This window comes from Heptranchias perlo, unplaced genomic scaffold, assembly GCF_035084215.1.
Source record: "Heptranchias perlo isolate sHepPer1 unplaced genomic scaffold, sHepPer1.hap1 HAP1_SCAFFOLD_232, whole genome shotgun sequence".
Lineage (NCBI taxonomy): Eukaryota > Metazoa > Chordata > Chondrichthyes > Hexanchiformes > Hexanchidae > Heptranchias > Heptranchias perlo.
In genome coordinates this window covers 464,530-492,249 of record NW_027139246.1, presented here as the reverse complement: position 1 = coordinate 492,249, position 27,720 = coordinate 464,530, and the positions used below count along the sequence as shown (strand labels likewise).

The 27,720-nt window shown below is 41.0% G+C and overlaps 1 protein-coding gene across 1 annotated transcript; it reads right to left on the bottom strand.

Annotated features, from left to right (window-relative positions):
• Positions 1-2,777: 2,777 nt before the first annotated feature.
• On the bottom strand, positions 2,778-7,370 carry LOC137310246 (probable G-protein coupled receptor 139). Its single transcript, XM_067978143.1, has 2 exons — positions 7,301-7,370; positions 2,778-3,691 (listed from the first exon to the last, which is right to left on the bottom strand). Exons 1-2 carry the CDS (start codon positions 7,368-7,370, stop codon positions 2,778-2,780), a joined length of 984 nt encoding a protein of 327 aa, XP_067834244.1.
• Between the last annotated feature and the right edge of the window lie 20,350 nt (positions 7,371-27,720).

Sequence of the window (27,720 nt, the reverse complement as noted above, 5' to 3'; positions counted from 1 at the left end):
CACCTGTCAGTAAATTGGGATGTTTGTCTCACTGGTACAGTAAGGTCACCTGTCAGTAAATTGGGATGTTTGTCTCACTGGTACAGTAAGATCACCTGTCAGTAAATTGGGATGTTTTTCTCACTGGTACAGTAAGGTCACCTGTCAGTAAATTGGGATGTTTGTCTCACTGGTACAGTAAGGTCACCTGTCAGTAAATTGGGATGTTTGTCTCACTGGTACAGTAAGGTCACCTGTCAGTAAATTGGGATGTTTGTCTCACTGGTACAGTAAGGTCACCTGTCAGTAAATTGGGATGTTTTTCTCACTGGTACAGTAAGGTCACCTGTCAGTAAATTGGGATGTTTGTCTCTCTGGTACAGTAAGGTCACCTGTCAGTAAATTGGGATGTTTGTCTCACTGATACAGTAAGGTCACCTGTCAGTAAATTGGGATGTTTGTCTCTCTGGTACAGTAAGGTCACCTGTCAGTAAATTGAGATGTTAGTCTCACTGGTACAGTAAGGTCACCTGTCAGTAAATTGGGATGTTTGTCTCACTGGTACAGTAAGGTCACCTGTCAGTAAATTGGGATGTTTGTCTCACTGGTACAGTAAGGTCACCTGTCAGTAAATTGGGATGTTTGTCTCTGGTACAGTAAGGTCACCTGTCAGTAAATTGGGATGTTTGTCTCACTGGTACAGTAAGGTCACCTGTCAGTAAATTGGGATGTTTGTCTCACTGGTACAGTAAGGTCACCTGTCAGTAAATTGGGATGTTTATCTCACTGGTACAGTAAGGTCACCTGTCAGTAAATTGGGATGTTTGTCTCTCTGGTACAGTAAGGTCACCTGTCAGTAAATTGGGATGTTTGTCTCACTGGTACAGTAAAGTCACCTGTCAGTAAATTGGGATGTTTGTCTCACTGGTACAGTAAGGTCACCTGTCAGTAAATTGGGATGTTTTTCTCACTGGTACAGTAAGGTCACCTGTCAGTAAATTGGGATGTTTGTCTCTCTGGTACAGTAAGGTCACCTGTCAGTAAATTGGGATGTTTGTCTCACTGGTACAATAAGGTCACCTGTCAGTAAATTGGGATGTTTGTCTCTCTGGTACAGTAAGGTCACCTGTCAGTAAATTGGGATGTTTGTCTCATAGGTACAGTAAGATCACCTGTCAGTAAATTGGGATGTTTGTCTCACTGGTACAGTAAGGTCACCTGTCAGTAAATTGGGATGTTTGTCTCACTGGTACAGTAAGATCACCTGTCAGTAAATTGGGATGTTTGTCTCACTGGTACAGTAAGGTCACCTGTCAGTAAATTGGGATGTTTATCTCACTGGTACAGTAAGGTCACCTGTCAGTAAATTGGGATGTTTGTCTCACTGGTACAGTAAGGTCACCTGTCAGTAAATTGGGATGTTTTTCTCACTGGTACAGTAAGGTCACCTGTCAGTAAATTGGGATGTTTGTCTCACTGATACAGTAAGGTCACCTGTCAGTAAATTGGGATGTTTGTCTCTCTGGTACAGTAAGGTCACCTGTCAGTAAATTGAGATGTTAGTCTCACTGGTACAGTAAGGTCACCTGTCAGTAAATTGGGATGTTTGTCTCACTGGTACAGTAAGGTCACCTGTCAGTAAATTGGGATGTTTGTCTCACTGGTACAGTAAGGTCACCTGTCAGTAAATTGGGATGTTTGTCTCTGGTACAGTAAGGTCACCTGTCAGTAAATTGGGATGTTTGTCTCACTGGTACAGTAAGGTCACCTGTCAGTAAATTGGGATGTTTGTCTCACTGGTACAGTAAGGTCACCTGTCAGTAAATTGGGATGTTTATCTCACTGGTACAGTAAGGTCACCTGTCAGTAAATTGGGATGTTTGTCTCTCTGGTACAGTAAGGTCACCTGTCAGTAAATTGGGATGTTTGTCTCACTGGTACAGTAAAGTCACCTGTCAGTAAATTGGGATGTTTGTCTCACTGGTACAGTAAGGTCACCTGTCAGTAAATTGGGATGTTTGTCTCTCTGGTACAGTAAGGTCACCTGTCAGTAAATTGGGATGTTTGTCTCTCTGGTACAGTAAGGTCACCTGTCAGTAAATTGGGATGTTTGTCTCACTGGTACAGTAAAGTCACCTGTCAGTAAATTGGGATGTTTGTCTCACTGGTATAGTAAGGTCACCTGTCAGTAAATTGGGATGTTTGTCTCACTGGTACAGTAAGGTCACCTGTCAGTAAATTGGGATGTTTGTCTCACTGGTACAATAAGGTCACCTGTCAGTAAATTGGGATGTTTGTCTCTCTGGTACAGTAAGGTCACCTGTCAGTAAATTGGGATGTTTGTCTCACTGGTACAGTAAGGTCACCTGTCAGTAAATTGGGATGTTTGTCTCACTGGTACAGTAAGGTCACCTGTCAGTAAATTGGGATGTTTGTCTCACTGGTACAGTAAGGTCACCTGTCAGTAAATTGGGATGTTTGTCTCACTGGTACAGTAAGGTCACCTGTCAGTAAATTGGGATGTTTGTCTCACTGGTACAGTAAGGTCACCTGTCAGTAAATTGGGATGTTTGTCTCACTGGTACAGTGAGGTCACCCGCCCCATCCCAGAACTCAACGCACCTGAAATCCCTGTTATCAATCTCTTACAGTGGTGATTATTTTACGGAAGCCACAACAGTTGGAAATGTTTCCTGTTCCGATTTATTACTAATTTGAAAACAAACCAGCTTTGTTTCCTGGTTTGTTAACAGCTGAGAGTGGTTCTTATTTTTAAAAGGCAGAATTATTATTGGAATTTATTCCTTTCGCTGTATAATTAATTGAACAATTAGATTCAGTGGATATTTGACCGCATTCGTTAACTCCTCCCTGAATTTACTTTGAGTCACTGCATAAATAAACGTGTTGGTGCAAGAACTCAGGAGCTGAAGCATGTTTCCGCTTTCCTGCAGAATAAACTTCGGATCACTGAAGCTTTTGATGTTGTAATCGTTTGTAATTCGCACATATAAGAACTGTACAACATACGTTATCCACAAGAGGATAAAACTGCCCGAGATGGCGAAGAGTAAAACGATGGACTTTCTCCGACTCTCCATCTCCGGGTCACTCTGATTCTCTCCATTGCTGTGGGCCCGGAGTCTCCTGCGGGCTCTATTGGCCGCTAGAATATGTCTGACGGTCAGAACATTGAGCAGAAGAATCAGAATGAATGGGAGACAAGGGGTTAAAAGACGATCAGACCAATCAAATGCTGTCCATACAATTGATGTATAACGGATATCCTTCTGTCTGCAATACCATGGGATTTTGTTAATTATGTAGACGGGTTCGTGCATAAAGTACCAGGGGACAGTTTTAAAACAAATCAGCGCACAGACCGTCCCGATAACCACGGCCGCCGTTTTCTCGGTGCAATATTTAATTTTCAGCTTCTGGCAACAAATGGCCACAAATCGATCAAAGGTGAAAGCGACCGTTAACCAGACAGAACTGTCTCTTGATGCATAAATTAATGTAATGCTGAGACTACAGACGGGAGTGATGGACAGGAAACTACCCGGAAAATAAATACCAGGAATCCGGTTTAATATCACAGCCGTGAGAATGACCAGGAGATCCGTCACCGCCATGGACACCAGGTACCGAGTGATACATCTGGAGAGACCGCACCTTCCTCGGGACAGGATCACAATCGCCACTAAATTAACTGTGAAGAAGGAGAGAGATGAGAAGTTAGAGAATAGAATCATAGTATCTTACAGCACAGGAGGAGGCCATTCGGCCCGCCGTGCCTGTGCCAGCTCCTTGATAGAGGTCTGCAATTTGATCCCACTCCCCAAGCTTTTTCCCCTTAACGCTGCGAATCAGCGTTAAGTACAGGTCCAATTTCCTTTTGAAATTTCCTGTGGAATTTGCTTCACCCCCCCCACCGCTTCAGGTGGTGCTCTCCAGATCTCACAGCCCTCGGTGTCGAAATATTTCTCCTGATTTCCCCTCCAGTTCTTTTGCCTATTATTTTACCCACCCACTTACCCAAGGAATCAGCTTCTCCCTACTTGTTCGATCGAAAGCCCTCATGATTCTTAGCACCTCTATTAAATCTCCCCTTAATCTTCTCTGCTCTAAGGAGAACAATCCCAGCTTCTCCAGTCTCTCCACATAACTGGAGTCTCTCATCCCCTCGAACCATCCTGGTAAATCTCCTCTGCACCCTCTCCAGGGCCTTGACACCCTTCCTAAAGTGCGGTGCCCAGAATTGGACACAGTACGCTGAGGCCTAACCTGAGATTTGTAAAGTTTTAGAGTGATTTCCGTGTTTTTTATTCAATGCTCCGATTTATCCCAGACACTGTCTTAACCGCTTTATCAGCTTGCCCTGCCGCCTTCAAATATTTATCAATATGTCCCCCAGGTCCCTCTGCTCTTGTACTACATCAAAATAATACCATTTAGATTAACTTATAGACTCCCAGCAGAAGTAATACATTGACCGGAATTGTATAAAGTTTCCGTCTTTGATAATTGAAGGGATGGAGTCTGACAGTTAATCTTTTAAAGAGCTGGCACAGGCGCGATGGACCGAATGGCCTCCTTCTGCCCTCCAAGATTCCACACAGGCCAGAGACCTCGGGTGAACGAAAAATATTTAAAATCCTTGGGAAACAACATGTATTAAAATAAATAGAATGTTCAAACGTGTTAATAACAGTCCTTGTGTAATGAATAATGAGCAATTTATACAGTTTAAGATAATTAATGAAAAACCACACAATCAACACAGTAACAAATGGAACAAAAACAAAACAAATGTAAAATGAATCTTACAAACAATGAAACAAAGATTGTGAAGATTCGTATTGATGTGACCGCCTGACAGATCTCTCAATATATTGGATCCCCTTCACATTGACAGACCCACGGTCAGTCTGGCTGATCCAGGTCCCGGAAACAGCAGGGAGAGCATTACCCAGTTAGTCTGGATCTGGCGGCATTGATTGAGAATGAATATTATCCAGAGCACCAGGAGATCGGTCGGTAGTTCTCCAATACAATCCTCAACTTCCATCCCAATCACCTGACGGGGGCTGGGGTTCAGGGGGTCGTGGGAGAACCACAGGTCCCGCAATGCAGCACTCCCTCAATCCTTCCCTGTGTCATCCCGGACTATGGACTAAGGTCCTGGAGTGGGCTGTAGAACCCGTAACTCTCGGACTAAGAGGTCAGAGTGTTTCTCACTGAACTAAGATCATACAACTGGAAATAAATACAAGGAATGAAACAGAAGGGCGGGTCACAGAATCTCCAGTGTCACGGGGGAGGGGCGAATAGAACCTCAGTCTTACCGAGCCCCAGCCTGAGTCAAACCGCAGGAGAGGAGGGAAGACAAATCAGACCCATTGATCAATAATATGATAATATCACTGAAATATAATATCAATAAGGTGATAGGAAATGTGAGGACACGGTCTCACTGCGTGATCCTGTTATAGAATCATAGAATCATAGAAGTTTACAACATGGAAACAGGCCCTTCGGCCCAACATGTCCATGTCGCCCAGTTTATACCACTAAGCTAGTCCCAATTGCCTGCACTTGGCCCATTTCCCTCTGTACCCATCTTACCCATGTAACTGTCCAAATACTTTTTAAAATACAAAATTGTACCCGCCTCTACTACTGCCTCTGGCAGCTCGTTCCAGACACTCACCACCCTTTGAGTGAAAAAATTGCCCCTCTGGACCCTTTTGTATCTCTCCCCTCTCACCTTAAATCTATGCCCCCTCATTAGAGACTCCCCTACTTTTGGGAAAAGATTTTGACTATCTACCTTATCTATGCCCCTCATTATTTTATAGACTTCTATAAGATCACCCCTTAACTTCCTACTCTCCAGGGAAAAAAGTCCCAGTCTGTCAAACCTCTCCCTATAAGTCAAACCATCAAGTCCCGGCAGCATCCTAGTAAATCTTTTCTGCACTCTTTCTAGTTTAATAATATCCTTTCTATAATAGGGTGACCAGAACTGTGCACAGTATTCCAAGTGTGGCCTTACTAATGTCTTGTACAACTTCAACAAGACATCCCAACTCCTGTATTCAATGTTCTGACCAATGAAACCAAGCATGCTGAATGTCTTCTTCACCTCCCTATCCACCTGTGACTCCACTTTCAAGGAGCTATGAATCTGTACTCCTAGATCTCTTTGTTCTATAACTCTCCCCAACGCCCTACCATTAACGGAGTAGGTCCTGGTCCGATTCGATCTACCAAAATGCATCACCTCACATTTATCTGAATTAAACTCCATCTGCCATTCATCGGCCCACTGGCCCAATTTATCAAGATTCCGTTGCAATCCTAGATAACCTTCTTCACCGTCCACGATGCCACCAATCTTGGTGTCATCTGCAAACTTACTAACCATGCCTCCTAAATTCTCATCCAAATCATTAATATAAATAACAAATAACAGCGGATCCAGCACCGATCCCTGAGGCACACCGCTGGTCACAGGCCTCCAGTTTAAAAAACAACCCTCCACACCCACCCTCTGTCTTCTGTCGTCAATCCAATGTTGTATCCAATTGGCTACCTCACCTTGGATCCCGTGAGATTTAACCTTATGCAACAACCTACCATGCGGTAACGAGCTTGTGTCTTACACTGATATAATGTACAATTACACATTGTATTTAAAGTATTCACTTTGTAACGTTGTCCAGTTACAGCCAGCTGGAACGGGTTAGTCCGAGACACACCAGGAGATGGGAGGAGGTGGGAGCAGAGCTGAGATCCCGGGAACTGAGAGAGGTGAAATGTCATTAAACCCGATTACAAGGCAATGATTAGAACTGCATGTAATTCAATACAGTTTAAACACACAGAGGTATTTTTGCAGAGATTTTTTCTCCACCTATTCACAATCGTCCAGAAACAGTTAGACCGGAGCAAGGCGTGAGCTGGTGGGAAGTTCGCCCGCTCCTCACACCGGGGAAGCGGCTGATTGGAGAGAATGGAGACACATTTCAAAGTGTGATTTGGAGGTCGGTGTTGGGGGAGGGATATTTCACTCTCCGCCATTACACAGACACAGTCCAATTATGATCAAAAAATATCAACATGTGAATATAATTTCAATCAACCGTCGCACTGAACAAACAAAGTCCTTTCAGGGTGGAACACGGATTGGAGTGATCCCGCTGGACAGGCGGCTCCGGGGGAAACGCACTGTACAAAGTGCGGTCAACAACCAGTTACTGAGACAATCCAGGTAACTAATGCTTCTCACAATGAATAACTTGCTGTAATACTTTACCCGGAACAGCGACAGCTGCAAGGACAGTGTAGTAAATGGCATAGACCGGACCTCTGGGCGGGGAGTGCATTTTCTGTGAGAAGCAGCGATGTCAGTTCCCTGTCCCACACCCGCTCTGTTCGATATTGAAAGGATCCCTTCTTATACCTGATGTTAACCCCCAGAGAGACAATTAGGTTACATCACCATTAATGTTAGTTACAGTCATTGAATAAACAGATTCTGTAACATCACCATTAATGTTAGTTACAGTCATTGAATGAACAGATTCTGTAACATCACCATTAATGTTAGTTACAGTCACTGAATAAACAGATTCTGTAACATCACCATTAAGGTTAGTTACAGTCATTGAATAAACAGATTCTGTAACATCACCATTAATGTTAGTTACAGTCACTGAATAAACAGATTCTGTAACATCACCATTAATGTTAGTTACAGTCATTGAACAGATTCTGTAACATCACCATTAATGTTAGTTACAGTCACTGAATAAACAGATTCTGTAACATCACCATTAAGGTTAGTTACAGTCATTGAATAAACAGATTCTGTAACATCACCATTAATGTTAGTTACAGTCATTGAATAAACAGATTCTGTAACATCACCATTAATGTTAGTTACAGTCATTGAACAGATTCTGTAACATCACCATTAATGTTAGTTACAGTCATTGAATAAACAGATTCTGCAACATCACCATTAATGTTAGTTACAGTCATTGAACAGATTCTGTAACATCACCATTAATGTTAGTTACAGTCATTGAATAAACAGATTCTGTAACATCACCATTAATGTTAGTTACAGTCATTGAACAGATTCTGTAACATCACCATTAATGTTAGTTACAGTCATTGAATAAACAGATTCTGTAACATCACCATTAATGTTAGTTACAGTCATTGAACAAACAGATTCTGTAACATCACCATTAATTTTAGTTACAGTCATGGAATAAACAGATTCTGTAACATCACCATTAATGTTAGTTACAGTCATTGAATAAACAGATTCTGCAACATCACCATTAATGTTAGTTACAGTCATTGAATAAACAGATTCTGTAACATCACCATTAATGTTAGTTACAGTCATTGAACACACAAATGCTATCACATCTGATATATTTAGGACAGTAGAATCCTTCCGGAGTTGTGTTGATATATTTGGACAGTGGAATCCTGCCGGAGTTGTACTGATATATTTAGGACAGTAGAATCCTGCCGGAGTTGTGTTGATATATTTGGACAGTAGAATCCTGCCGGAGTTGTATTGATATATTTGGGACAGTAGAATCCTGCCGGAGTTATGTTGATATATTTGGGACAGTAGAATCCTGCCGGAGTTGTATTGATATATTTGGGACAGTAGAATCCTGCCGGAGTTGTATTGATATATTTGGACAGTAGAATCCTGCCGGAGTTGTATTGAAATATTTGGACAGTAGAATCCTGCCGGAGTTGTATTGATATATTTGGGACAGTAGAATCCTGCCGCAGTTGTATTGATATATTTGGGACAGCAGAATCCTGCCGGAGTTGTGTTGATATATTTGGGACAGCAGAATCCTGCCGGAGTTGTATTGATATATTTGGGACAGTAGAATCCTGCCGCAGTTGTATTGATATATTTGGACAGTAGAATCCTGCCGGAGTTGTATTGAAATATTTGGACAGTAGAATCCTGCCGGAGTTGTATTGATATATTTGGGACAGTAGAATCCTGCCGGAGTTGTGTTGATATATTTTGGACAGTAGAATCCTGCCGCAGTTGTATTGATATATTTGGGACAGTAGAATCCTGCCGGAGTTGTGTTGATATATTTGGGACAGTAGAATCCTGCTGGAGTTGTATTGATATATTTGGGACAGTAGAATCCTGCCGGAGTTGTGTTGATATATTTGGGACAGTAGAATCCTGCCGGAGTTGTATTGATATATTTGGGACAGTAGAAACCTGCCGGAGTTGTGTTGATATATTTGGGACAGTAGAATCCTGCCGGAGTTGTATTGATATATTTGGGACAGTAGAATCCTGCCGGAGTTGTGTTGATATATTTGGGACAGTAGAATCCTGCCGGAGTTGTGTTGATATATTTGGGACAGTAGAATCCTGCCGGAGTTGTGTTGATATATTTGGGACAGTAGAATCCTGCCGGAGTTGTATTGATATATTTGGGACAGTAGAAACCTGCCGGAGTTGTATTGATATATTTGGACAGTAGAATCCTGCCGGAGTTGTATTGATATATTTAGGACAGTAGAATCCTGCCGGAGTTGTATTGATATATTTGGACAGTAGAATCCTGCCGGATTTGTATTGATATATTTGGACAGTAGAATCCTGCCGGAGTTGTGTTGATATATTTGGACAGTAGAATCCTGCCGGAGTTGTATTGATATATTTGGGACAGTAGAATCCTGCCGGAGTTGGATTGATATATTTGGGACAGCAGATACCTGCCGGAGTTGTATTGATATATTTGGGACAGCAGAATCCTGCCGGAGTTGTGTTGATATATTTAGGACAGCAGAATCATGCCGGAGTTGTATTGATATATTTTGGACTGTTGAATCCTGCCAGAGTTGTATTGATATATTTAGGACAGCAGAATCCTGCCGGAGTTGTATTGATATATTTAGGACAGTAGAATCGTGCCGGAGTTGTATTGATATATTTGGGACAGTAGAATCCTGCCGGAGTTCTGTTGATATATTTGGGATAGTAGAATCCTGCCGGAGTTGTATTGATATATTTGGGACAGTAGAATCCTGCACGAGTTGTATTGATATATTTCGGACATTAGAATCCTGCCGCAGTTGTATTGATATATTTAGGACAGTAGAATCCTGCCGGAGTTGTATTGATATATTTGGGACAGTAGAATCCTGCCCGAGTTGTATTGATATATTTTGGACAGTAGAATCCTGCCGGAGTTGTATTGATATATTTGGAACAGTAGAATCCTGCCGGAGTTGTGTTGATATATTTCGGACAGTAGAATCCTGCCCGAGTTGTATTGATATATTTGGGACAGTAGAATCCTGCCCGAGTTGTATTGATATATTTTGGACAGTAGAATCCTGCCGGAGTTGTATTGATATATTTGGAACAGTAGAATCCTGCCGGAGTTGTGTTGATATATTTCGGACAGTAGAATCCTGCCCGAGTTGTATTGATATATTTGGGACAGTAGAATCCTGCCCGAGTTGTATTGATATATTTGGGACAGTAGAATCCTGCCAGAGTTGTATTGATATATTTGGGACAGTAGAATCCTGCCCGAGTTGTATTGATATATTTGGGACAGTAGAATCCTGCCGGAGTTGTGTTGATATATTTGGGACAGTAGAATCCTGCCGGAGTTGTATTGATATATTTGGACAGTAGAATCCTGCCGGAGTTGTATTGATATATTTTGGACAGTAGAATCCTGCCGGAGTTGTATTGATATATTTGGGACAGTAGAATCCTGCCGGAGTTGTGTTGATATATTTGGACAGTAGAATCCTGCCGGAGTTGTATTGATATATTTTGGACAGTAGAATCCTGCCGGAGTTGTATTGATATATTTGGGACAGTAGAAACCTGCCGGAGTTGTATTGATATATTTGGGACAGTAGAATCCTGCCGGAGGTGTATTGATATATTTTGGACAGTAGAATCCTGCCCGAGTTGTATTGATATATTTGGAACAGTAGAATCCTGCCGGAGTTGTGTTGATATATTTCGGACAGTAGAATCCTGCCAGAGTTGTATTGATATATTTGGGACAGTAGAATCCTGCCCGAGTTGTATTGATATATTTGGGACAGTAGAATCCTGCCGGAGTTGTATTGATATATTTGGGACAGTAGAATCCTGCCGGAGTTGTGTTGATATATTTGGGACAGTAGAATCCTGCCGGAGTTGTATTGATATATTTAGGACAGTAGAATCCTGCCGGAGTTGTATTGATATATTTTGGACAGTAGAATCCTGCCGGAGTTGTATTGATATATTTTGGACAGTAGAATCCTGCCGGAGTTGTATTGATATATTTTGGACAGTAGAATCCTGCCGGAGTTGTATTGATATATTTGGGACAGTAGAATCCTGCCGGAGTTGTGTTGATATATTTGGACAGTAGAATCCTGCCGGAGTTGTATTGATATATTTGGACAGTAGAATCCTGCCGGAGTTGTATTGATATATTTGGACAGTAGAATCCTGCCGGAGTTGTATTGATATATTTTGGACAGTAGAATCCTGCCGGAGTTGTATTGATATATTTGGGACAGTAGAATCCTGCCGGAGTTGTATTGATATATTTGGACAGTAGAATCCTGCCGGAGTTGTATTGATATATTTTGGACAGTAGAATCCTGCCGGAGTTGTATTGATATATTTGGACAGTAGAATCCTGCCGGAGTTGTATTGATATATTTGGACAGTAGAATCCTGCCGGAGTTGTATTGATATATTTGGACAGTAGAATCCTGCCGGAGTTGTATTGATATATTTTGGACAGTAGAATCCTGCCGGAGTTGTATTGATATATTTGGGATAGTAGAATCCTGCCGGAGTTGTATTGATATATTTGGACAGTAGAATCCTGCCGGAGTTGTATTGATATATTTTGGACAGTAGAATCCTGCCGGAGTTGTATTGATATATTTGGGACAGTAGAATCCTGCCGGAGTTGTATTGATATATTTGGACAGTAGAATCCTGCCGGAGTTGTATTGATATATTTGGACAGTAGAATCCTGCCGGAGTTGTATTGAAATATTTGGACAGTAGAATCCTGCCGGAGTTGTGTTGATATATTTGGGACAGTAGAATCCTGCCGCAGTTGTATTGATATATTTGGACAGTAGAATCCTGCCGGAGTTGTATTGAAATATTTGGACAGTAGAATCCTGCCGGAGTTGTATTGATATATTTAGGACAGTAGAATCCTGCCGGAGTTGTGTTGATATATTTGGACAGTAGAATCCTGCCGGAGTTGTATTGATATATTTGGACAGTAGAATCCTGCCGGAGTTGTATTGATATATTTGGGACAGTAGAATCCTGCCGCAGTTGTATTGATATATTTGGGACAGTAGAATCCTGCCGGAGTTGTGTTGATATATTTAGGACAGTAGAAACCTGCCGGAGTTGTATTGATATATTTGGACAGTAGAATCCTGCCGGAGTTGTATTGATATATTTAGGACAGTAGAATCCTGCCGGAGTTGTATTGATATATTTGGACAGTAGAATCCTGCCGGATTTGTGTTGATATATTTGGGACAGCAGAATCCTGCCGGAGTTGTGTTGATATATTTGGACAGTAGAATCCTGCCTGAGTTGTGTTGATATATTTAGGACAGTAGAATCCTGCCGGAGTTGTGTTGATATATTTGGACAGTAGAATCCTGCCGGAGTTGTATTGATATATTTGGGACAGTAGAATCCTGCCGGAGTTGTATTGATATATTTGGGACAGTAGAATCCTGCCGGAGTTGTGTTGATATATTTGGACAGTAGAATCCTGCCGGAGTTGTGTTGATATATTTGGACAGTAGAATCCTGCCGGAGTTGTATTGATATATTTGGGACAGTAGAATCCTGCCTGAGTTGTGTTGATATATTTAGGACAGTAGAATCCTGCCGGAGTTGTGTTGATATATTTGGACAGTAGAATCCTGCCGGAGTTGTATTGATATATTTGGGACAGCAGATACCTGCCGGAGTTGTATTGATATATTTAGGACAGTAGAATCCTGCCGGAGTTGTATTGATATATTTGGGACAGCAGAATCCTGCCGGAGTTGTATTGATATATTTGGGACAGCAGAATCCTGCCGGAGTTGTGTTGATATATTTGGACAGTAGAATCCTGCCGGAGTTGTATTGATATATTTGGGACAGTAGAATCCTGCCGGAGTTGGATTGATATATTTGGGACAGCAGATACCTGCCGGAGTTGTATTGATATATTTAGGACAGTAGAATCCTGCCGGAGTTGTGTTGATATATTTAGGACAGCAGAATCATGCCGGAGTTGTGTTGATATATTTGGGACAGTAGAATCCTGCCGGAGTTGTGTTGATATATTTAGGACAGTAGAATCCTGCCGGAGTTGTATTGATATATTTGGGACAGTAGAATCCTGCCGGAGTTGTGTTGATATATTTGGACAGTAGAATCCTGCCGGAGTTGTATTGATATATTTTGGACAGTAGAATCCTGCCGGAGTTGTATTGATATATTTTGGACAGCAGAATCCTGCCGGAGTTGTATTGATATATTTGGGACAGTAGAATCCTGCTGGAGTTGTGTTGATATATTTTGGACAGTAGAATCCTGCCGGAGTTGTATTGATATATTTTGGACAGTAGAATCCTGCCGGAGTTGTATTGATATATTTTGGACAGTAGAATCCTGCCGGAGTTGTGTTGATATATTTGGGACAGTAGAATCCTGCCGGAGTTGTATTGATATATTTGGACAGTAGAATCCTGCCGGAGTTGTATTGATATATTTGGGACAGTAGAATCCTGCCGGAGTTGTATTGATATATTTTGGACAGTAGAATCCTGCCGGAGTTGTGTTGATATATTTGGGACAGTAGAATCCTGCCGGAGTTGTATTGATATATTTGGACAGTAGAATCCTGCCGGAGTTGTATTGATATATTTGGGACAGTAGAATCCTGCCGGAGTTGTATTGATATATTTGGACAGTAGAATCCTGCCGGAGTTGTATTGATATATTTGGGACAGTAGAATCCTGCCGGAGTTGTATTGATATATTTGGACAGTAGAATCCTGCCGGAGTTGTATTGATATATTTCGGACAGTAGAATCCTGCCGCAGTTGTGTTGATATATTTGGGACAGTAGAATCCTGCCGGAGTTGTATTGATATATTTGGGACAGTAGAATCCTGCCGGAGTTGTATTGATATATTTGGGACAGTAGAATCCTGCCGGAGTTGTATTGATATATTTGGACAGTAGAATCCTGCCGGAGTTGTATTGATATATTTGGGACAGTAGAATCCTGCCGGAGTTGTATTGATATATTTGGACAGTAGAATCCTGCCGGAGTTGTGTTGATATATTTGGGACAGTAGAATCCTGCCGGAGTTGTGTTGATATATTTGGGACAGTAGAATCCTGCCGGAGTTGTGTTGATATATTTTGGACAGTAGAATCCTGCAGGAGTTGTATTGATATATTTAGGACAGTAGAATCCTGCCGGAGTTGTGTTGATATATTTGGACAGTAGAATCCTGCCGGAGTTGTATTGATATATTTGGGACAGTAGAATCCTGCCGGAGTTGTGTTGATATATTTGGACAGTAGAATCCTGCCCGAGTTGTATTGATATATTTGGACAGTAGAATCCTGCCGGAGTTGTGTTGATATATTTGGGACAGTAGAATCCTGCCGGAGTTGTGTTGATATATTTGGACAGTAGAATCCTGCCGGAGTTGTAATGATATGTTTTGGACAGTAGAATCCTGCCGGAGTTGTATTGATATATTTGGACAGTAGAATCCTGCCGGAGTTGTGTTGATATATTTGGGACAGTAGAATCCTGCCCGAGTTGTATTGATATATTTAGGACAGTAGAATCCTGCCGGAGTTGTGTTGATATATTTGGGACAGTAGAATCCTGCCGGAGTTGTATTGATATATTTTGGACAGTAGAATCCTGCCGGAGTTGTATTGATATATTTGGGACAGTAGAATCCTGCCGGAGTTGTGTTGATATATTTGGACAGTAGAATCCTGCCGGAGTTGTAATGATATGTTTTGGACAGTAGAATCCTGCCGGAGTTGTATTGATATATTTGGACAGTAGAATCCTGCCGGAGTTGTATTGATATATTTGGGACAGGGGAATCCTGCCGGAGTTGTGTTGATATATTTGGACAGTAGAATCCTGCCGGAGTTGTATTGATATATTTGGGAGAGTAGAATCCTGCCGGAGTTGTGTTGATATATTTGGACAGTAGAATCCTGCCGGAGTTGTATTGATATATTTGGGACAGTAGAATCCTCCCGGAGTTGTGTCGATATATTTGGACAGTAGAATCCTGCCGGAGTTGTATTGATATATTTGGGACAGTAGAATCCTGCCGGAGTTGTGTTGATATATTTGGACAGTAGAATCCTGCCGGAGTTGTATTGATATATTTGGGACAGTAGAATCCTGCCGGAGTTGTATTGATATATTTGGGACAGTAGAATCCTGCCCGAGTTGTATTGATATATTTGGGACAGTAGAATCCTGCCGGAGTTGCATTGATATATTTTGGACAGTAGATTCCTGCCGGAGTTGTGTTGATATATTTGGGACAGTAGAATCCTGCCGGAGTTGTGTTGATATATTTTGGACAGTAGAATCCTGCCGGAGTTGTATTGATATATTTGGGACAGTAGAATCCTGCCGGAGTTGTGTTGATATATTTAGGACAGTAGAATCCTGCCGGAGTTGTATTGATATATTTGGGACAGGAGAATCCTGCCGGAGTTGTATTGATATATTTTGGACAGTAGAATCCTGCCGGAGTTGTGTTAATATATTTGGACAGTTGAATCCTGCCGGAGTTGTATTGATATATTGGGGACAGTAGAATCCTGCCGGATTTGTGTTGATATATTTGGACAGTAGAATCCTGCCGGAATTGTATTGATATATTTGGACAGTAGAATCCTGCCGGAGTTGTATTGATATATTTGGACAGTAGAATCCTGCCGGAGTTGTATTGATATATTTGGGACAGTAGAATCCTGCCGGAGTTGTGTTGATATATTTAGGACAGTAGAATCCTGCCGGAGTTGTATTGATATATTTGGGACAGTAGAATCCTGCCGGAGTTGCATTGATATATTTGGACAGTAGAATCCTGCCGGAGTTGTATTGATATATTTGGTCAGTAGAATCCTGCCGGAGTTGTGTTGATATATTTGGACAGTAGAATCCTGCCGGAGTTGTGTTGATATATTTGGAACAGTGGAATCCTGCCGGAGTTGTATTGATATATTTGGACAGTAGAATCCTGCCGGAGTTGTGTTGATATATTTGGACAGTAGAATCCTGCGGGAGTTGCATTGATATATTTGCGATAGTAGAATCCTGCCGGAGTTGTGTTGATATATTTGGACAGTAGAATCCTGCCGGAGTTGTATTGGTATATTTGGACAGTAGAATCCTGCCGGAGTTGTATTGATATATTTGGACAGTAGAATCCTGCCGGAGTTGTATTGGTATATTTGGACAGTAGAATGCTGCCGGAGTTGTGTTGATATATTTGGACAGTAGTATCATGCCGGACTTGTATTGATATATTTGGACAGTAGAATCCTGCCGGAGTTGTATTGATATATTTGCGATAGTAGAATCCTGCCGGACTTGTATTGATATATTTGGACAGTAGAATCCTGCGGGAGTTGCATTGATATATTAGGGACAGGAGAATCCTGCCGGACTTGTATTGATATATTTGGACAGTAGAATCCTGCTGGAGTTGTATTGATATATTTGGGACAGTAGAAACCTGCCGGACATGTGTTGATATATTTGGGACAGTAGAATCCAGCCGGAGTTGTATTGATATATTTGGACAGTAGAATCCTGCCGGGGTTGTATTGATATATTTCGGACAGTACAATCCTGCCCGAGTTGTATTGATATATTTGGGACAGTAGAATCCTGCCGGACTTGTATTGATATATTTGGACAGTAGAATCCTGCCGGAGTTGTATTGATATATTTGGACAGTAGAATCCTGCCGGAGTTGTGTTGATATATTTGGACAGTAGAATCCTGCCGGAGTTGTATTGATATATTTGGACAGTCGAATCCTGCCGGAGTTGTATTGATATATTTGGTACATTAGAATCCTGCCGGAGTTGTATTGATATATTTGGACAGTAGAATCCTGCCGGAATTGTATTGATATATTTGGACAGGAGAATCCTGCCCAAGTTGTATTGATATATTTGGACAGTAGAATCCTGCCGGAGTTGTATTGATATATTTGGGACAGTAGAATCCTGCCGGAGTTGTGTTGATATATTTGGACAGTAGAATCCTGCCGGAGTTGTATTGATATATTTGCACAGTAGAATCCTGCCGGAGTTGTATTGATATATTTGGACATTAGAATCCTGCCGGCATTGTATTGATATATTTGGACAGTAGAATCCTGCCGGAGTTGTATTGATATATTTGGACAGTAGAATCCTGCCAGAGTTGTATTGATATATTGGGGACAGTAGAATCCTGCCGGATTTGTGTTGATATATTTGGACAGTAGAATCCTGCCGGAATTGTATTGATATATTTGGACAGTAGAATCCTGCCGGAGTTGTATTGATATATTTGGACAGTAGAATCCTGCCGGAGTTGTATTGATATATTTGGGACAGTAGAATCCTGCCGGAGTTGTGTTGATATATTTAGGACAGTAGAATCCTGCCGGAGTTGTATTGATATATTTGGGACAGTAGAATCCTGCCGGAGTTGCATTGATATATTTGGACAGTAGAATCCTGCCGGAGTTGTATTGATATATTTGGTCAGTAGAATCCTGCCGGACTTGTGTTGATATATTTGGACAGTAGAATCCTGCCGGAGTTGTGTTGATATATTTGGGACAGTAGAATCCTGCCGGAGTTGTATTGATAAATTTGGACAGTAGAATCCTGCCGGAGTTGTGTTGATATATTTGGACAGGAGAATCCTGTCGGAGTTGGATTGGTATATTTGGACAGTAGAATCCTGCAGGAGTTGTATTGATATATTTGGGACAGTAGAATCCTGCGCGAGTTGCATTGATATATTTGCGATAGTAGAATCCTGCCGGAGTTGTGTTGATATATTTGGACAGTAGAATCCTGCCGGAGTTGTATTGGTATATTTGGACAGTAGAATCCTGCCGGAGTTGTATTGATATATTTGGACAGTAGAATCCTGCCGGAGTTGTATTGGTATATTTGGACAGTAGAATCCTGCCGGAGTTGTGTTGATATATTTGGACAGTAGTATCCTGCCGGACTTGTATTGATATATTTGGACAGTAGAATCCTGCGGGAGTTGCATTGATATATTTGCGATAGTAGAATCCTGCCGGAGTTGTGTTGATATATTTGGACAGTAGAATCCTGCCGGATTTGTATTGGTATATTTGGACAGTAGAATCCTGCCGGAGTTGTATTGATATATTTGGACAGTAGAATCCTGCCGGAGTTGTATTGGTATATTTGGACAGTAGAATCCTGCCGGAGTTGTGTTGATATATTTGGACAGTAGTATCCTGCCGGACTTGTATTGATATATTTGGACAGTAGAATCCTGCCGGAGTTGTATTGATATATTTGCGACAGTAGAATCCTGCCGGACTTGTATTGATATATTTGGACAGTAGAATCCTGCGGGAGTTGCATTGATATATTAGGGACAGTAGAATCCTGCCGGACTTGTATTGATATATTTGGACAGTAGAATCCTGCCGGAGTTGTATTGATATATTTGGGACAGTAGAAACCTGCCGGACAAGTGTTGATATATTTGGGACAGTAGAATCCTGCCGGAGTTGTATATATATATTTCGGACAGTACAATCCTGCCCGAGTTGTATTGATATATTTGGGACAGTAGAATCCTGCCGGACTAGTATTGATATATTTGGACAGTAGAATCCTGCCGGAGTTGTATTGATATATTTGGACAGTAGAATCCTGCCGGAGTTGTGTTGATATATTTGGACAGTAGAATCCTGCCGGAGTTGTATTGATATATTTGGACAGTCGAATCCTGCCGGAGTTGTATTGATATTATTGGGACATTAGAATCCTGCCGGAGTTGTATTGATATATTTGGACAGTAGAATCCTGCCAGAATTGTATTGATATATTTGGACAGTAGAATCCTGCCCAAGTTGTATTGATATATTTGGACAGTAGAATCCTGCCGGAGTTGTATTGATATATTTGGGACAGTAGAATCCTGCCGGAGTTGTGTTGATATATTTGGACAGTAGAATCCTGCCGGAGTTGTATTGATATATTTGGACAGTAGAATCCTGCCGGCATTGTATTGATATATTTGGACAGTAGAATCCTGCCGGAGTTGTATTGATATATTTGGACAGTAGAATCCTGCCGGAATTGTATTGATATATTTGGACAGTAGAATCCTGCCGGAGTTGTGTTGATATATTTGGACAGTAGAATCCTGCCGGAATTGTATTGATATATTTGGACAGTAGAATCCTGCCGGAGTTGTATTGATATATTTGGACAGTAGAATCCTGCCGGAGTTGTATTGATATATTGAGGACAGTAGAATCCTGCCCGATTTGTATTGATATATTTGGACAGTAGAATCCTGCCGGAGTTGTATTGATATATTTGGACAGTAGAATCCTGCCGGAATTGTATTGATATATTTGGACAGTAGAATCCTGCCGGATTTGTATTGATATATTTGGACAGTAGAATCCTGCCGGAATTGTATTGATATATTTGGACAGTAGAATCCTGCCGGAGTTGTGTTGATATATTTGGACAGTAGAATCCTGCCGGAATTGTATTGATATATTTGGACAATAGAATCCTGCCGGAGTTGTATTGATATATTTGGACAGTAGAATCCTGCCGGAGTTGTATTGATATATTTGAACAGTAGAATCCTGCCGGAGTTGAATTGATATATTTGGACAGTAGAATCCTGCCGGAGTTGTGTTGATATATTTGGACAGTAGAATCCTGCCAGAGTTGTATTGATATATTTGGGACAGTAGAATCCTGCCGGAGTTGTATTGATATATTTGGGACAGTAGAATCCTGCCGGAGTTGTATTGATATATTTGGGACAGTAGAATCCTGCCGGAGTTGTATTGATATATTTGGACAGTAGAATCCTGCCGGAGTTGTATTGATATATTTGGGACAGTAGAATCCTGCCTGAGTTGTATTGATATATTTCGGACAGTAGAATCCTGCCGGAGTTGTATTGATATATTTGGGACAGTAGAATCCTGCCGGAGTTGTATTGATATATTTCGGACAGTAGAATCCTGCCGGAGTTGTATTGATATATTTAGGACAGTAGAATCCTGCCGGAGTTGGATTGATATATTTGGACAGTAGAATCCTGCCGGGGTTTTATTGATATATTTGGGACAGTAGAATCCTGCCGGAGTTGTATTGATATATTTGGACAGTAGAATCCTGCCGGAGTTGTGTTGATATATTTTGGAAAGTAGAATCCTGCCGGAGTTGTATTGATATATTGAGGACAGTAGAATCCTGCCGGAGTTGTGTTGATATATTTTGGAAAGTAGAATCCTGCCGGAGTTGTATTGATATATTTTGGAAAGTAGAATCCTGCCGGAGTTGTGTTGATATATTTTGGAAAGTAGAATCCTGCCGGAGTTGTATTGATATATTTGGACAGCAGAATCCTGCCGGAGTTGTGTTGATATATTTTGGAAAGTAGAATCCTGCAGGAGTTGTATTTATATATTTGGAAAGTAGAATCCTGCCGGAGTTGTATTGATATATTTGGGACAGTAGAATCCTGCCGGAGTTGTATTGATATATTTGGGACAGGAGACTCCTGCCGGAGTTGTGTTGATATATTTTAGAAAGTAGAATCCTGCCGGAGTTGTATTGATATGTTTGGAAAGTAGAATCCTGCCGGAGTTGTATTGATATATTTGGACAGGAGAATCCTGCCGGAGTTGTGTTGATATATTTGGGACAGTAGAATCCTGCCGGAGTTGTATTGATATATTTGGACAGTAGAATCCTGCCGGAGTTGTATTGATATATTGAGGACAGTAGAATCCTGCCGGAGTTGTATTGATATATTTGGACAGTAGAATCCTGCCGGAGTTGTATTGATATATTTGGACAGTAGAATCCTGCCGGGGTTGTATTGATATATTTAGGACAGTAGAATCCTGCCGGATTTGTATTGATATATTTAGGACAGTAGAATCCTGCCGGAGTTGTATTGATATATTTGGGACAGTAGAATCCTGCCGGAGTTGTGATGATATATTTGGACAGTAGAATCCTGCCGGAGTTGTATTGATATATTTGGAAAGTAGAATCCTGCCGGAGTTGTATTGATATATTTGGACAGTAGAATCCTGCCGGGGTTGTATTGATATATTTAGGACAGTAGAATCCTGCCGGAGTTGTATTGATATATTTGGACAGTAGAATCCTGCCGGGGTTGTATTGATATATTTAGGAGAGTAGAATCCTGCCGGAGTTGTGTTGATATATTGAGGACAGTAGAATCCTGCCGGAGTTGTGCTGATATATTTTGGAAAGTAGAATCCTGCCGGAGTTGTATTGATATATTTGGACAGTAGAATCCTGCCGGAGTTGTATTGATATATTTAGGACAGTGGAATCCTACCGGAGTTGTATTGATATATTTGGACAGTAGAATCCTGCCGGAGTTGTATTGATATATTTGGGACAGTGGAATCCTGCCGGAGTTGTATTGATATATTTGGGACAGTAGAATCCTGCCGGAGTTGTATTGATATATTTAGGACAGTGGAATCCTGCCGGAGTTGTATTGATATATTTGGAAAGTAGAATCCTGCCGGAGTTGTATTGATATATTGAGGACAGTAGAATCCTGCCGGAGTTGTATTGATATATTTGGAAAGTAGAATCCTGCCGGAGTTGTATTGATATATTTGGAAAGTAGAATCCTGCCGGAGTTGTATTGATATATTGAGGACAGTAGAATCCTGCCGGAGTTGTATTGATATATTTGGAAAGTAGAATCCTGCCGGAGTTGTATTGATATGTTTGGAAAGTAGAATCCTGCCGGAGTTGTATTGATATATTTAGGACAGTAGAATCCTGCCGCAGTTGTATTGATATATTTGGAAAGTAGAATCCTGCCGCAGTTGTGTTGATATATTTGGAAAGTAGAATCCTGCCGGAGTTGTATTGATATATTTAGGACAGTAGATTACTGCCGGAGTTGTGTTGATATATTGAGGACAGTAGAATCCTGCCGGAGTTGTGTTGATCTATTTGGAAAGTGGAATCCTGCCGCAGTTGTGTTGATATATTTGGAAAGTAGAATCCTGCCGGAGTTGTGTTGATATATTTAGGACAGTCGATTACTGCCGGAGTTGTGTTGATATATTGAGGACTGTAGAATCCTGCCGGAGTTGTGTTGATATATTTGGAAAGTAGAATCCTGCCGGAGTTGTATTGATATATTGAGGACAGTAGAATCCTGCCGGAGTTGTGTTGATATATTTAGGACAGTAGAATCCTGCCGGAGTTGTATTGATATATTTGGACAGGAGAATCCGGCCGGAGTTGTATTGATATATTTGGACAGTAGAATCCTGCCGGAGTTGTATTGATATATTGAGGACAGTATAATCCTGCCGGAGTTGTGTTGATATATTTTGGACAGTAGAATCCTGCCGGAGTTGTATTCATACATTTGGACAGTAGAATCCTGCCGGAGTTGTATTGATATATTGAGGACAGTAGAACCCTGCCGGAGTTGTGTTGATATATTTGGGACAGTAGAATCCTGCCGGAGTTGTGTTGATATATTTGGGACAGTAGAATCCTGCCGGAGTTGTATTGATATATTGAGGACAGTAGAACCCTGCCGGAGTTGTGTTGATATATTTGGGACAGTAGAACCCTACCGGAGTTGTATTGATATATTTAGGACAGTAGAATCCTGCCGGAGTTGTATTGATATATTTAGGACAGTAGAATCCTGCCGGAGTTGTATTGATATACTTGGACAGTAGATTCCTGCCGGAGTTGTATTGATATATTTAGGACAGTAGAATCCTGCCGGAGTTGTATTGATATATTTGGACAGTAGATTCCTGCCGGAGTTGTATTGATATATTTGGTACAGTAGAATCCTGCCGGAGTTGTGTTGATATATTTGGGACAGTAGAATCCTGCCGGAGTTGTATTGATATATTGAGGACAGTAGAATCCTGCCGGAGTTGTATTGTTATATTTGGACAGTAGAATCCTGCTGGAGTTGTATTGATATATTTGGGACAGTAGAATCCTGCCGGAGTTGTGTTGATATATTTGGACAGTAGAAACCTGCAGGAGTTGTATTGATATATTTAGGACAGTAGAATCCTGCTGGAGTTGTATTGATATATTTAGGACAGTAGAATCCTGCCGGAGTTGTATTGATATATTTGGACAGTAGAATCCTGCCGGATTTGTATTGATATATTTAGGACAGTAGAATCCTACCGGAGTTGTATTGATATATTTAGGACAGTAGAATCATGCCGGAGTTGTGTTGATATATTTAGGACAGTAGAATCCTGCCGGAGTTGTATTGATATATTTGGACAGTAGAAACCTGCCGGAGTTGTATTGATATATTTAGGACAGTAGAATCCTGCCGGAGTTGTGTTGATATATTTAGGACAGTAGAATCCTGCCGGAGTTGTATTGATATATTTAGGACATTAGAATCCTGCCGGAGTTGTGTTGATATATTTGGACAATAGAATCCTGCCGGAGTTGTATTGATATATTTGGGACAGTAGAATCCTGCCGGAGTTGGATTGATATATTTGGACAGTAGAATCCTGCCGGGGTTTTATTGATATATTTGGGACAGTAGAATCCTGCCGGAGTTGTATTGATATATTTGGACAGTAGAATCCTGCCGGAGTTGTGTTGATATATTTTGGAAAGTAGAATCCTGCCGGAGTTGTATTGATATATTGAGGACAGTAGAATCCTGCCGGAGTTGTGTTGATATATTTTGGAAAGTAGAATCCTGCCGGAGTTGTATTGATATATTGAGGACAGTAGAATCCTGCCGGAGTTGTGTTGATATATTTTGGAAAGTAGAATCCTGCCGGAGTTGTATTGATATATTTGGACAGCAGAATCCTGCCGGAGTTGTGTTGATATATTTTGGAAAGTAGAATCCTGCAGGAGTTGTATTTATATATTTGGAAAGTAGAATCCTGCCGGAGTTGTATTGATATATTTGGGACAGTAGAATCCTGCCGGAGTTGTATTGATATATTTGGGACAGGAGAATCCTGCCGGAGTTGTGTTGATATATTTTAGAAAGTAGAATCCTGCCGGAGTTGTATTGATATGTTTGGAAAGTAGAATCCTGCCGGAGTTGTATTGATATATTTGGACAGGAGAATCCTGCCGGAGTTGTGTTGATATATTTGGGACAGTAGAATCCTGCCGGAGTTGTATTGATATATTTGGACAGTAGAATCCTGCCGGAGTTGTATTGATATATTGAGGACAGTAGAATCCTGCCGGAGTTGTATTGATATATTTGGACAGTAGAATCCTGCCGGAGTTGTATTGATATATTTGGACAGTAGAATCCTGCCGGGGTTGTATTGATATATTTAGGACAGTAGAATCCTGCCGGATTTGTATTGATATATTTAGGACAGTAGAATCCTGCCGGAGTTGTATTGATATATTTGGGACAGTAGAATCCTGCCGGAGTTGTGATGATATATTTGGACAGTAGAATCCTGCCGGAGTTGTATTGATATATTTGGAAAGTAGAATCCTGCCGGAGTTGTATTGATATATTTGGACAGTAGAATCCTGCCGGGGTTGTATTGATATATTTAGGACAGTAGAATCCTGCCGGAGTTGTATTGATATATTTGGACAGTAGAATCCTGCCGGAGTTGTATTGATATATTTAGGAGAGTAGAATCCTGCCGGAGTTGTGCTGATATATTTTGGAAAGTAGAATCCTGCCGGAGTTGTATTGATATATTTGGACAGTAGAATCCTGCCGGAGTTGTGTTGATATATTGAGGACAGTAGAATCCTGCCGGAGTTGTGCTGATATATTTTGGAAAGTAGAATCCTGCCGGAGTTGTATTGATATATTTGGACAGTAGAATCCTGCCGGAGTTGTATTGATATATTTAGGACAGTGGAATCCTACCGGAGTTGTATTGATATATTTGGACAGTAGAATCCTGCCGGAGTTGTATTGATATATTTGGGACAGTGGAATCCTGCCGGAGTTGTATTGATATATTTGGGACAGTAGAATCCTGCCGGAGTTGTATTGATATATTTAGGACAGTGGAATCCTGCCGGAGTTGTATTGATATATTTGGAAAGTAGAATCCTGCCGGAGTTGTATTGATATATTGAGGACAGTAGAATCCTGCCGGAGTTGTATTGATATATTTGGAAAGTAGAATCCTGCCGGAGTTGTATTGATATATTTGGAAAGTAGAATCCTGCCGGAGTTGTATTGATATATTGAGGACAGTAGAATCCTGCCGGAGTTGTATTGATATATTTGGAAAGTAGAATCCTGCCGGAGTTGTATTGATATGTTTGGAAAGTAGAATCCTGCCGGAGTTGTATTGATATATTTAGGACAGTAGAATCCTGCCGCAGTTGTATTGATATATTTGGAAAGTAGAATCCTGCCGCAGTTGTGTTGATATATTTGGAAAGTAGAATCCTGCCGGAGTTGTATTGATATATTTAGGACAGTAGATTACTGCCGGAGTTGTGTTGATATATTGAGGACAGTAGAATCCTGCCGGAGTTGTGTTGATCGATTTGGAAAGTGGAATCCTGCCGCAGTTGTGTTGATATATTTGGAAAGTAGAATCCTGCCGGAGTTGTGTTGATATATTTAGGACAGTCGATTACTGCCGGAGTTGTGTTGATATATTGAGGACTGTAGAATCCTGCCGGAGTTGTGTTGATATATTTGGAAAGTAGAATCCTGCCGGAGTTGTATTGATATATTGAGGACAGTAGAATCCTGCCGGAGTTGTGTTGATATATTTAGGACAGTAGAATCCTGCCGGAGTTGTATTGATATATTTGGACAGGAGAATCCGGCCGGAGTTGTATTGATATATTTGGACAGTAGAATCCTGCCGGAGTTGTATTGATATATTGAGGACAGTATAATCCTGCCGGAGTTGTGTTGATATATTTTGGACAGTAGAATCCTGCCGGAGTTGTATTCATACATTTGGACAGTAGAATCCTGCCGGAGTTGTATTGATATATTGAGGACAGTAGAACCCTGCCGGAGTTGTGTTGATATATTTGGGACAGTAGAATCCTGCCGGAGTTGTGTTGATATATTTGGGACAGTAGAATCCTGCCGGAGTTGTATTGATATATTGAGGACAGTAGAACCCTGCCGGAGTTGTGTTGATATATTTGGGACAGTAGAACCCTGCCGGAGTTGTATTGATATATTTAGGACAGTAGAATCCTGCCGGAGTTGTATTGATATATTTAGGACAGTAGAATCCTGCCGGAGTTGTATTGATATACTTGGACAGTAGATTCCTGCCGGAGTTGTATTGATATATTTAGGACAGTAGAATCCTGCCGGAGTTGTATTGATATATTTGGACAGTAGATTCCTGCCGGAGTTGTATTGATATATTTGGTACAGTAGAATCCTGCCGGAGTTGTGTTGATATATTTGGGACAGTAGAATCCTGCCGGAGTTGTATTGATATATTGAGGACAGTAGAATCCTGCCGGAGTTGTATTGTTATATTTGGACAGTAGAATCCTGCCGGAGTTGTATTGATATATTTGGGACAGTAGAATCCTGCCGGAGTTGTGTTGATATATTTGGACAGTAGAAACCTGCAGGAGTTGTATTGATATATTTAGGACAGTAGAATCCTGCTGGAGTTGTATTGATATATTTAGGACAGTAGAATCCTGCCGGAGTTGTATTGATATATTTGGACAGTAGAATCCTGCCGGATTTGTATTGATATATTTAGGACAGTAGAATCCTACCGGAGTTGTATTGATATATTTAGGACAGTAGAATCATGCCGGAGTTGTGTTGATATATTTAGGACAGTAGAATCCTGCCGGAGTTGTGTTGATATATTTGGACAGTAGAATCCTGCCGGAGTTGTATTGATATATTTAGGACAGTAGAATCCTGCCGGAGTTGTGTTGATATATTTAGGACAGTAGAATCCTGCCGGAGTTGTATTGATATATTTAGGACATTAGAATCCTGCCGGAGTTGTGTTGATATATTTGGACAATAGAATCCTGCCGGAGTTGTATTGATATATTTAGGACAGTAGAATCCTGCCGGAGTTGTGTTGATATATTTGGACAGTAGAATCCTGCCGGAGTTGTATTGATACATTTAGGACAGTAGAATCCTGCCGGAGTTGTGTTGATATATTTGGACAGTAGAATCCTGCCGGAGTTGTATTGATATATTTAGGACAGTAGAATCCTGCCGGAGTTGTGTTGATATATTTAGGACAGTAGAATCCTGCCGGAGTTGTGTTGATATATTTAGGACAGTAGAATCCTGCCGGAGTTGTGTTGATATATTTGGACAGTAGAATCCTGCCGGAGTTGTA

Bases quoted from the DNA above. Each gene is read 5' to 3' on its own strand.
- LOC137310246 (XM_067978143.1), bottom strand. From the start codon at position 7,370: ATGCACTCCCCGCCCAGAGGTCCGGTCTATGCCATTTACTACACTGTC. The intron at 3,692-7,300 runs GTAAAGTATTAC...CCTTCTTCACAG, and splicing joins TGCAGCTGTCGCTGTTCCGG to TTAATTTAGTGGCGATTGTG.